Source organism: Lycium barbarum, chromosome 6 (assembly GCF_019175385.1).
Source record: "Lycium barbarum isolate Lr01 chromosome 6, ASM1917538v2, whole genome shotgun sequence".
Classification (NCBI taxonomy): domain Eukaryota; kingdom Viridiplantae; phylum Streptophyta; class Magnoliopsida; order Solanales; family Solanaceae; genus Lycium; species Lycium barbarum.
In genome coordinates this window covers 129,641,882-129,653,688 of record NC_083342.1, presented here as the reverse complement: position 1 = coordinate 129,653,688, position 11,807 = coordinate 129,641,882, and the positions used below count along the sequence as shown (strand labels likewise).

Sequence of the window (11,807 nt, the reverse complement as noted above, 5' to 3'; positions counted from 1 at the left end):
TTATGTTTCTCTAATAAAAAGGTTGAATTGAATCTAAATTCGGTATCGATTTGTTAATTCTCTCGATGCATTTGCCATGTTTTTTACGATCGCGCAAAGCGCGAGCAACTTTACTAGTTACTTTATATAAATTAGCACAATCCTAGTGAGATAATCCCAAAAGAAAATGTAGATTCTAAGTCTTAATAAGTTACAAGGATCTATCACTAAATGATCTATTCTTGGATTTATTACTTAAAACATTGGCAAAGCATCTTTATTTAGACAAAGAACTTTGACTATTGCTTAACCCGCATTTTGGATGGCTCTTAATCATCGTGGGATTTTTGCCGGTGGACCTTTTTTTTAGAACAGATGGTCTAAAAATTTGTTTGAACAAACTGAAATTTTTATGAGAAAAATCTTATATCGTAGTTTAAAACCTATAATTTAATGTAAACAAATTAAAGCATAGTATTATAAGTTTGCTTGTAAAAGTTGAGTAATTAATGTATGAGCAAGCATTAGATTTAGACCTGAGTCTTAACATTATTCGGAAGGATAATTTACTAGTTAATTTTTCAAAAATTATATTTACACAACTTTTAAGAATAAAGACAAAATTCAAATGATGACATAAAAATGGAATATTTGCGTAACTCAGCCCCTAATAATCATTAGATTGTTTGACATATGAAAGGAAGAAAAAAGAAAAATATTACTGAAATTATAGTAGTTACTACTTAATAGATTGTGAATTCTACGCAAAGTCAAAAACTAGTAAAAGGTGTATTGTATACAACCGGAGTTAGTTGTCACATTTACAACTTAAAAAAGAATAAAAGAAGCCTCACGTCACAATTCCAATATATTGCATCACTAAAAAATCCAAGCCCCTATTAGAATCTTTAAGTGTGTGAGTTGTCTGTCCAATACTCCTTATAAAATACATATCCCTTGGCTTGTCTAGTTCTCTTTATGTCACCAGTTTTTATAGCATTCAAAGAAAGAGAAAGAGAGTGAAGAGAGTAGAAATGGAGAGGAGTTTTAATGTTTCTATGGATGGAGGAATAGATGAATCTTCCAAGTTTGATGATGATGGTCGCCTCAAACGAACTGGTTTGTGTGTGTGTATATATATATATATATATATATATATATATATATATATATATATATATATATCCCTTCACTTTTTTTTTTTTAACATTCCCTTTTCAAACATTTCTCACTAGATCTCTATTCTTCAAGAAAATCTTGGAATTTCTAAAGTCTGCTTTATATATCATGCAAATTATCAAAAGAAATATTTCTTCATCATTTTTTCACATGCATTCATGAAAAATGATCTCTTATGAGGGTCTTATGAGGGGCATCAAGAAGAATCTTCAAACACATAAAAGAGGAAAAAGGACAAGGAGATAAAAAAAAAAAAAGTAACTAAAAGGGTGTAGGTGAAGGTTGTTTCAAAAAAGTACTAGAAGAAAAAGAAAGAACCAAAGAAATGGGAATTGACCATATGAATTCTTCTCATCTGTCTAAACTTTGCTGATCTGTACTTGTAGTTGGTAGTTGTAACAGGTACCGGACTACTAGTGCATGTCTACAAGCTAATTCCGACACCATTGTTATGATTAATTTTCTAAAAAATCTAAGTGATTTTTTTTTTTGTAAGTGATTTTAATTTTGTGGCTAATCAATTAAATTTGCAGGAACGGTGTTGACTACAAGTGCCCATATCATAACAGCAGTGATAGGATCAGGAGTGTTATCTTTGGCATGGGCTACAGCTCAATTGGGATGGATAGCTGGACCAGTTGCTCTCGTAGCTTTCTCACTCATAACATGGTTCAATTCTCTCCTTCTTGCCGATTGCTATCGTGCCCCGGATGGCTCTCGTAACTACACCTATATGGATGCTGTTCGAGCCCATCTAGGTACGAATTTAAGTTTTATGCGCTGACAGTATGAGATGTGTTTATATAGTCAGAGTATGTGATTGTGTTTTGTTTTCATTTCCAACATCATTAATCCTATGTTGAATGTATTTAGTTTACATGGTGATATGTGACATTTAAGTTTGATATGCATGTTTCTCGAGGTAGAAAGTTTTAACTTATCGGTGGATTTTTGGTTGTACTTGTCCAACATGAGATACTTTTTTGAGTTGAATTAGTTATGATTTATGTTGTGTTTCCTGAAGCGTTCATTGGTTATTTTAGATTTTTAAGTGTTAAAACATCAATGGTTTGTTAAGTTAGATTTGTAACGGTTAACAATATTTGTAGGTCAAGATTTTGGTAATTTTCGGGTTGAATTGATTGTGGTCAACGGTAAAATGTCAAGTGACTATGAAATGCTTCATGGTCATATATGCACAAAATCTAAAAATTTAAAGTGTTGAGAGAAAAGAAAAAAAATATATATATTACTTTTATTTTATTTTATGTGACTGTGACAATATTTAATCAATAATTGGGTACAAAATTTAAGAAACAACCCAGGACTTCTGTAAGCAAGATATACACAAAGTACCGAAATTGCCCTTCCTACCATCAATAAAATAAGCGGTGGTATGAATCTAAATGTCCTTTCATATTTTTCTCTCATCAAAATGTGAAACTTTATATGAGTGGATATCATAAAGTCATGTTATTAAGGGTATGATAAACTTATATAGTTCCCAAGTATAAAATGTGACAATCTTTTAGGAAGAAAATAGAAAAAAAAGTGGCTCACGTAAAAGGTGACTAGGTTATACCGATCCTCACCCAAACTCTTTCTTTGTTCATAAAAATGTTACTAAAAGAAAACTTGACGAGTGGTTACATTGATTTATGTGAATATTGCTAATTCAGTTCACTCCTTGGAGGTAATTCAAGAAAGGAAAATAAGTAGAGAAAGTGTTGCAGATTATATAGCTGTGCTCCATTTTTCCATTGCCCCTTATGTATTTATGTAAAGCCAGAAATCTGGCACACGTCAATTTCCCAGGAGAAGCGAAAACAGAAGGGGTTGTTGGTTGTGAATCATTAATGATTCTTTGCATAAAGCCATAGTTGGTAATAGAGATTTCATTAATGATTCACTTATCTTCTTCCGTTATGTTTCTGCCTAGATTTAGCCGCCCCATTCTCTGCTTTTGAGTTTTGACTAATCTGCCGACTTCAATTTATGTGACAATTTGATTCAACATGGAATTTTGAAGATTTTAAAATTTGTTATAATATGGGGAATGACATTCAAATTTTTGAGACTTATGACCTTGGAGATGTCATGATATTTACGTGGCCAAAATGCTTCTCATTGAGGATAAACTATGGAGTGTAAAATCAATTGTTTCCCGGTATAGCATATCTCGTTCTTTTTTGAACGGATTATAAAAATATCAAATAATTTAATGCGGAGGGAGTACCAATTTAGCCACTTAGTGGTTCTCAAGATGAGTTATTGGCCTTGTCTCTTTTATTTTTCCTTTTTTTTTTCCAATTAACGTAGCCAAAGATTACTTAGAATTTTTAGTGATCTATTTTCTAACTTTGAAATTTGAATGATAATATTGTAGTTAAAAACTTAATTTGGATCGACAAGTAACAAATATTAACATGAAGGACATAAATATTTTAAGAGTCCACGAATAAGTACAAAAGAGTTCACATAAGATAAATTCACACTATATGGTTATTCCATGGGAAAAAATTGGCATGTGAACCTATTAAAATACATGCATAACTAGCAAAGAAGGGAAGATATATTTACTTTGCCGTATTGTTTTCTAAATGGATGCAGGAGGAATGAAAGTTCAGCTCTGTGGATTAGCTCAATATAGTAACCTCTTTGGCGTTACTATTGGATATGCAATCACCACATCCATCAGCATGGTGTAAGAATTAATTTGTATTACATTAAGGCTACGCGTGTTTTGCGCACAATCCTAATTCTTCATGATTAATTCTGTATTTTTATTTATTTATTTTGTCAGGGCAATTAAAAGATCCAATTGCTTTCATAAGCATGGTCATGAAGCTGGTTGTCATGAGTCAAACAATCCCTTCATAATTATATTTGGGATTATGCAAATTATTCTATGCCAAATCCCAAATTTTCACAAGCTTTCGTTTCTCTCCCTCATTGCTGCTGTTATGTCCTTTGCTTATTCTTTCATTGGCCTTGGTCTCTCCATTGCCAAGATTGCAAGTTAGTTTACCATTTACAACATTCCTTTTCCTTTTTAGGGTGTGTTTGGTATGGAGGAAAGTATTTTCCATGTTCGGCTAGTTAAATATTTCAGAAAATATTTTCCAGGAAAACAAGTTCAAAATAATTTCCCTAATAGAACTAGATAAAACAAGTTCCACAAGTGACATTCCACACTTATTGTCTCACCCCCACCCTCCAACACAACCTACCAACACCCTACCCCCAATAGCCCCTATACCCACAATCCCGTCCCCACCCCCTAGCCCCTATACCCACCACCCCCACACCTTATCCCCAACCCCCCACCCTCATAGTGTTTGCCTGGATTATATACAAATGATTTTAGGATAATATTTTTTGCTTACGTATCAAGCACAAGAAAATAAATAAGAAAACTACTTATTTTCTAGCAAAATATTTTCCAAAAGTACATTTTCCTTCTTACCAAACACACCCTTAATTATTTCTTTTGCTTTTCCCTAATGGTTTTGTAATTTGATATGGGAAGAGGATGGAGTACATGCAAACACAAGCTTAACAGGAACAGTAATTGGAAAAGATGTGACAGCCACAGACAAGATGTGGAACACCTTCTCTGCTCTTGGAGATATTGCCTTTGCCTATGCTTTTTCTACTGTTCTTATTGAAATTCAGGCAAATCACCTTTCTTTTAACAACCACTTTTTTTCAGTCTGTTAAACTTTTCCAGTCCACTAAATACGTTTTTTTTTTTCAACTGAAATTTAACAGGACACTCTGAAATCACATCCACCAGAGAATAAGTCCATGAAGAAAGCTACCTTTATAGGTACCTCTGTGGCAACAATATTTTACACGCTCTGTGGACTTCTAGGGTATGCTGCATTTGGAAACAAAGCGCCTGGAAACTTTTTAACTGGATTTGGTTTCTATGAACCTTTCTGGCTTGTTGATCTTGCTAATGTATGCATTGTGGTTCATCTTGTTGGAGCTTACCAGGTAACATCGAATATCACAAACACGCCCACTAGTAGTTTCTTTATGTTTCTTTTTCAATAATGTTGGTGTCTGGAGGAGCTTATGCACGCATCTATTATTCCACTGGTACCTTTTACCTCAAAGCGCAATCACTGCGTAAACCAATCCATTAAAGCTTAGGCTAATGGAAAGAAATCACCTAACTTTTATGTTTCTTTGCATCCAACGTCATTGACCACTAGGTCACAACCTTGGGTGCACACATTTAGGGGTCATTTAGGAGGCGATTTATTCATGTATTAAATCCTGTATAACTTGTACTATATTTGGTAGCATTTTTCTACTATGTATAAAATTCAACACTCCAAATACAGTGTTTGGTTAGCAATTTAGAATCTCGCATAACTTACATATGTATACGTTATAAGGGACTATATGTATTATTTTATGCAGGATAGAAGATGGAAGAACTAATACATGAATAACTTATACATAAATAACTAAACTCTACATAACTAGTATCTACGCTCTAACCATACAACCCCTTAGTGTTTCACGTAAAGGATCAGCTTAAATCCCAATGGCAAAGCTGAGTTTGATATTATGTTTGCAGGTGTTCTGTCAACCAATATTTGGATTTGTAGAGGGTTGGAGCAAAAAGAAATGGCCAGAAAGTAAATTTATAACAAGAGAATACATGATTAACCTTTCACCCTTGGGGTTTTTCAATTTCAGTTTTTACAGGCTAGTGTGGAGAACTGCATATGTAGTATTCACAACCATATTAGCCATGTTATTCCCATTCTTCAACGATTTCGTCGGTCTTCTGGGAGCAGCCTCATTTTGGCCACTCACTGTCTATTTCCCCATTCAGATGTACATTGCACAAGCCAGGATTCCTAAATATTCATTTACCTGGATTTGGTTGAAGATATTGAGTTTTGTTTGCTTGATTATCTCACTTCTTGCTGCTGCTGGATCTGTTCGAGGCCTTATCAAGTCTCTCCAGGAATTCCACCCCTTCAAATCCGAGTCTTGAGGTTCCTGTGGTTTAAGTGTATAGAATAAGCAAGGAAGACAAAGACTACACCCCCTACCCCCTCCAACCTTCCTTTTCTTTTAGTAACACACAGAGTGGTTTGCCTTTACTAATCAAAAGGCATAAACATTTCTACTATCTTGCAAGACTGATTTCCTAGATTTGGTATTGTAAAATTGCTATAGGCAATTAGGCATAAGTTTTTGTACTATCTTTAAGACTGATTTCCTAGCTTCGGTGTTACAGAATTTCTATAGTTTTCATACAGTTATTTCTTATCAAGAAAAGTTGCTGTAGGTTTCACTTAGATCCATGATATGAATTTTATGCTTTATTGCGCGCACACACAACTATGCATGCATAGGTATGGGTAATGATCTATTCATACATTTTACTCTTAGTCCTAATCGTGCAATTAGGATGAAAGAAATATCATTCAAGGACTCTTTTGAACAGCTTGAGTTGATTTTAGATTTTCCAAACTTAAATATCATTTAAATGCTCATTTGCTTGTACTTCTCTGTCACTTGCTGGTGGACAAAAATATACTACAACCGTGACATTACGATTTCAAGTTCCATCAAATACACAGAATCACCAATATCATTGAAGCATCTGGATAAAATGAGAGTATCCTCTCAGACAATGAGAGATCTGAAATTGTAATATTAGGATAAATATACCAGAATATACAGTATAGGCTTCAGAACGGGAAATCTTATCTCTTGTACATTTTTACAAATTTTACAGTCGTAGAAATAAGATTTCTCAGTCAACAAAAGTATCTTCTAGCTATCATGGCAATGTCGAACCAGAAAATAAGAAGGCAAATATACTGAGGATAAGCAATGGAAACCTTTTAAGACATTTGAGCAGTCTAACTTCATGAAACAAGCAGTTACTCAATTTAGACGTGGAGCTGTCTGTGATATCCTCTCTTCTTCGAGTAGTACATAAGGATCAATATATGGTGGTGGATCTGTTGATCTGTTGCTTGCAAAGTGGACAAATGAAGGCCCAAAATACTGCCGAAACAGAAGGAAACAGTCAACAGTGAATAAGAACATGAATAAACTAGCGACTGGTTATAATAAACATATGAATTCGCAGGCTAAAATATGCTTCAAATTTAAACTTCCACAAAAAAATAAAAAAAAAATAAAAAAAAATCAAAAAACACCTGAGGTATATTTAACTCATACACATATTTTACTTTCTTTTATTGGAAAAGTTTTAGTCATCTTTGCTTTTTCCCCTGCTTTCCATAAGCGGAGCCACCTTTAGCGAAGGGTGGCCAGGTGCACACCCTTCGCCGAAATTTTTTGAGGTGTACATAAGGTTAAATGTTAGATATTATTAGTATATATTTAATTTTGCACACCCTTAATACAAGGAGAAGAAAATTTAAACACCCTTAGCTAAATTTAATTCCTGGCTCCGCCACTGCTGCTTTCCTGGAGGTCCAAATTATGCCATTTGTTATCTCCAACTTATATAATCAACATCATGATATGCGCGTAAGTTCAATAAACAAAGACTTGTACAGTTTGACATTGCATTCAATAAGAACGGTCTGTTACCATTGGTTTTGCCTCATTTTGCTGCAGTCATTTTATTCTAATTTGTTTTCTTATCTGATGTGGTAAACCCCATTCCCCTAAAGTCCCCCTACTCAGGAGCCCAACTATAGCCCTTTCCCACTTCCCTCTGTTAGTGACACGACCCTCCAAACATAAGGTTGCGGGTCGAAGGGTCTTGTTATTTGTTTTAAATTTTGATGAAGTAAATAGTTTCACTGATGGCATCAAGTAGATGCAAAAGTTAAAACAAGAAACAAAAAAAAAAAAAAAAAAGAAACTGAGTTAGACGAGTGGGTCCAGGTAGCTAACAAAGTTAAAATATTTGTCATGAGAATCTACAGGGGACAAATTGTGCCAGCTAAACAGAGACATTAAGCACCTGGCTTTCATAAGAGTTGATACACTATCGAAACATCTCCTATTCCTATCTGTCCACAAAACCCAAGGTCAAAGCGTATTTACCACTAGGCAATCCCTTGAACATGATGGTTACAACAATAAGCAGATACCACCAGTAATTTCCCAAATCTCAACATTTAATCCCACATAACATTTAACCTGCAAGTTCGTGAAAGAGGGATAAACCCTTGCTCCAGATATTGGAAGTTTAATATTGTGTAAACTATACATGTCCGAGCTAAAAGAAAAGGCACATGAACAGCTGGACAAGTATCATACAAGAACAAAGAAAAGTTCTTTGTCCTTTTTTGGGATTTTGGAAGTCATTCCAGAACAAAGATAAGAAGCCCAACAAACTTGGGTTAGCAAAAAGGTAAAATACACAAATTAACTAATTGCAGTTGCCCCTAAATCACAAAGACATCATAAGGATGCAAACCAAAGATCAAAGGAATCAATTACCAGGTAACAAGCCGCGAAAGCTGCAATAGTGACAAGGATCAACGGCCAAAATGCCAAAAAGAATGTTCCACCAAGAGTAAGCAAAAGTTTTGCCCGTGGAATCAAACCCTGCAGATATAGCATATAAAGATGCGTGCTCATTAGTTACAAATCCATATATTGCATGTAAGACATAAAATGTGTGAAATAACATAGCCAATGACTCTTTGCACATCTTTCATATGATTACTTGTTGTTTATTACACAACTGCAACTCCTATCTCAAAATAGGAAAATCCTACTTTCCCTTTAGTAAGTCATACTTCTCCACACACTTTTTTCTCTATTTTATTCTTCAAAACACAAAGTCAAGAAATGGTAACAGCTAATATTAGTATTATTGTTTTCTTTAGAAACCATGCCAAGTTTAAAGTGGAGGGAGAGACTCATAATATAGCAGGTCAAGAACAAACTGCACGACTTCATTCTTGTACATGAACATTTAGGACCAAAATCCAAATAATGTATAAGGAGGAAGCCTGCCCACCTCAAGGCCTTCGCTATTCAGTGCCATAGACTGTTCCCTTTGATTAGTCAAATTTCTTCCAGAATCTGTTGACAGTGCATTTCTTCTATAGAAACCTCCATCTTCTTCCCTAGTATTTGTCTTCTCGTCTTCTTTGATGTTTGTGTTTGTCTCCTCAAGCAATGAAGTTGGAGTCATGCCACGTCTTCTCAACTCTTTCATAAACAATGACTCTGGAGGTTCTTCACCTGTGAATACCAACATCGTATTTGAGGTCTTTTCATATAAAGCAAGAGTATATTCAAGTAAAAGCTACAAAATCCTAACACGGCGTGAAATTAGAAGCTTCCAGATAGTTTAAGTGATTCGCTATTGTCATGAGGCAAGTCAATTCAGTCATTTCGGTCATTCAATCATAGCCAATTACATTCAAGGACTTGACTTTCGGATTTGGTTACATCGAGCTTAAGCTGTATATATACTTCACAGCAGAAGCTAAATTTCTCAATCACTATGGAATTGACTAACGGAGGATAGGCCACCCGATAGCCAGTCCAGTATATAATTCTCCGTTTAACGCTTTCCTTCTTTGCCTAAAATACTTATCCTTTTTCTTAATTCTCAGTTTCTCACAGCCTGCACTTTCAACCCATTGAACCTCATAGGTAGGCAACTCTCCTTCCTCAATCAATTTCAACTGATATTCATTTTAACTAATCAGAATTTGCTTTCTAATCTAGCCACCAATAATTCAACCTCTCATTTCTCAAAACCTAGTGCCTGGCTACTAATAAGTTATTCAGAGAACTTATAAGTTTTCCTCTCTAGCATGCAACAAGTAACATATCTCTTATATCAAACCTCAAACACACCATCTCCAAGAATGAAAAACTAAATAAACTGAACAGAAAAATATCAATATCCACTACTGCTAAAGAAACAAATTCCAAGTTAAAAAAAGATTACCATTACTCTGGTTATCACTGTCTTGAAGTCTACAACTAACCCTAAACTTAGTATCAACAAATGTCTTCAAGATTGGATTTTTCCTTTGAAACCTCACACCCAATATCCTCCTCCTTCCAACCATAGTAGAAAAACTACTAGATTTTGACTGAGAAAATGAGATTAATGGAGACTTCAATAACTGTAAAGAAGCCATTTTTTGGATGATCTAATTTAATCTAAATGAAATAAAAATATCAAAGAAACTGAAATTCCATTAAGATAGGAGTATTGTATTAAGTTAGCTAGAATTCAAGAAGCTTCATTAGTGAAACTGTGGAATTACTGTTTCTCTTTCTTACTCCACCAGTTTGTTGTGTTGTGTGTACCTTAGAATTTTTCAGCAATGACTTGGCAATTTTGTAGCCATAAGTCATAACTATAGACCCGAATAGTGATCATATGTGTCGCTTTCCAAGATAATTGCTTGCGCTGCACCAATCAACCAACCAGTTTTTTTTTCCTGCAAAAGGTTTCCAAAAAATGTTTGGCCCGTTTTTTCTCATATTCATTTTTTTGTTTCACTATTTTAGGAATCAAGATTTTGATTCACATAATTACTATTAATAGCCTTCTTTAAAGGAATCAAAAGAAATACAGTAGTAGTAATTTTCTTTAACCATAATCTTTTTTAACTACGTCCTAAATATTTTTGACTTGTCAACTATTGTAAATTATACTAATACTTTTTACGTAACTTCTAAATATATAAGTTTGAAGATTTATATATGAATTCGCATCAAACATTAGTTAGTTGGACCCTCGTACTCCGAATTAACCAAACAGAGTGAAACAGAGGGAGTAGCAATTTTATGAGAATCTATAATTTACTTCTAATAGTGTGAATTAATTTAGAGGTTTTAAATCTACAAACTCATTAGATTCACCATAAAATACCAAAGAAATTAGGAAGGGCTCTAACTTTATACACTAATTTAAAAAGAAGTTTTGCCTTCTCGCTTCTCCTAAAAAATATACGTTGTTATAACTTAGAAGTACATGAAAAATCATATCGGTAACCTAGACAAGAATCAGAGGCGAATCTAGCCTACAAGGTTGGGGTTCAACTGAACCCCAAACTTTCGACGTGGAGTCTAAATTTATGTGTAAAAAATTATTAAAATTATAATAAATAGTAAAAATGAACCCTTAACTTTATAAATATAATGGGTTCAATGCTAAAAATCTTAAGATTAAACCTATAAAATTTAAATCCTGAATCCGTCTCTGACAAGAATACATGTTACCTACTAGAATATAGTACTCCATTTAAATTGTTTGTCACCTGCAAAATAGGAAAAACAGCTTAATAAAAAAGTATGAATATTGTAATACGGAGTATATTTTTCCTAAAAGATTAATTAAAATTATTCTGAGGTGACTCATGAGGTCTTCGAGAAGGCTAATAATAGCCGTCAATAACAACGATAGCAATTTGATATTTCTTGCACGATAAATTATTATTGCTTTCTTGGACTTATCATCCATGTATGACAAAAAAGCAGTAGTAGATTCGGATGTAGCAATTATAGAAAGAAAAATGATTTTCTTTTCGCAAGAAAATGATATTTCAATTTTATATTTTTTTAAAATGAGTTTTACAACATCCATCATCGGCAACAACAAGCTCTATGTATGTGTTTACAATCTCGCGAAAGAGTAAAAAACCTCTAAACTCATT

The 11,807-nt window shown here is 33.9% G+C and overlaps 2 protein-coding genes across 3 annotated transcripts; one reads left to right on the top strand and one right to left on the bottom strand.

Annotated features, from left to right (window-relative positions):
* Positions 1-918: 918 nt before the first annotated feature.
* LOC132598914 (amino acid permease 6-like) lies at positions 919-6,175 on the top strand. The gene is made up of 7 exons (XM_060312062.1): positions 919-1,098; positions 1,692-1,916; positions 3,769-3,862; positions 3,962-4,176; positions 4,688-4,833; positions 4,930-5,157; positions 5,750-6,175. Exons 1-7 carry the CDS (start codon positions 1,014-1,016, stop codon positions 6,173-6,175), a joined length of 1,419 nt encoding a protein of 472 aa, XP_060168045.1. The 5' UTR covers positions 919-1,013.
* On the bottom strand, positions 6,045-10,466 carry LOC132598915 (uncharacterized). Of its 2 annotated transcripts, XM_060312065.1 has the most exons (5): positions 10,088-10,466; positions 9,143-9,369; positions 8,617-8,724; positions 7,032-7,200; positions 6,045-6,180 (listed from the first exon to the last, which is right to left on the bottom strand). In XM_060312065.1, exons 1-4 carry the CDS (start codon positions 10,281-10,283, stop codon positions 7,078-7,080), a joined length of 654 nt encoding a protein of 217 aa, XP_060168048.1. In that variant the 5' UTR covers positions 10,284-10,466; the 3' UTR covers positions 6,045-6,180; positions 7,032-7,077. The 2 variants fall into 2 exon arrangements, with proteins under 2 accessions (XP_060168048.1, XP_060168046.1); XM_060312063.1 differs by lacking the exon at positions 6,045-6,180 and having other exon boundaries at positions 6,827-7,200; positions 10,088-10,465.
* Between the last annotated feature and the right edge of the window lie 1,341 nt (positions 10,467-11,807).

What these genes read in the sequence shown, in the direction of transcription:
- LOC132598914 (XM_060312062.1), top strand. Translation starts at nt 1,014, where the DNA reads ATGGAGAGGAGTTTTAATGTTTCTATGGATGGAGGAATAGATGAATCT. An exon ending in TGGTCGCCTCAAACGAACTG is followed by an intron (nt 1,099 to 1,691) that starts GTTTGTGTGTGT and finishes TTAAATTTGCAG; the next exon opens with GAACGGTGTTGACTACAAGT. An exon ending in ACCACATCCATCAGCATGGT is followed by an intron (nt 3,863 to 3,961) that starts GTAAGAATTAAT and finishes TTATTTTGTCAG; the next exon opens with GGCAATTAAAAGATCCAATT.
- LOC132598915 (XM_060312065.1), bottom strand. Translation starts at nt 10,283, where the DNA reads ATGGCTTCTTTACAGTTATTGAAGTCTCCATTAATCTCATTTTCTCAG. An exon ending in CAGTGATAACCAGAGTAATG is followed by an intron (nt 9,370 to 10,087) that starts GTAATCTTTTTT and finishes TGGTATTCACAG; the next exon opens with GTGAAGAACCTCCAGAGTCA. An exon ending in CTTTCGCGGCTTGTTACCTG is followed by an intron (nt 7,201 to 8,616) that starts GTAATTGATTCC and finishes CTGTTTCGGCAG; the next exon opens with TATTTTGGGCCTTCATTTGT.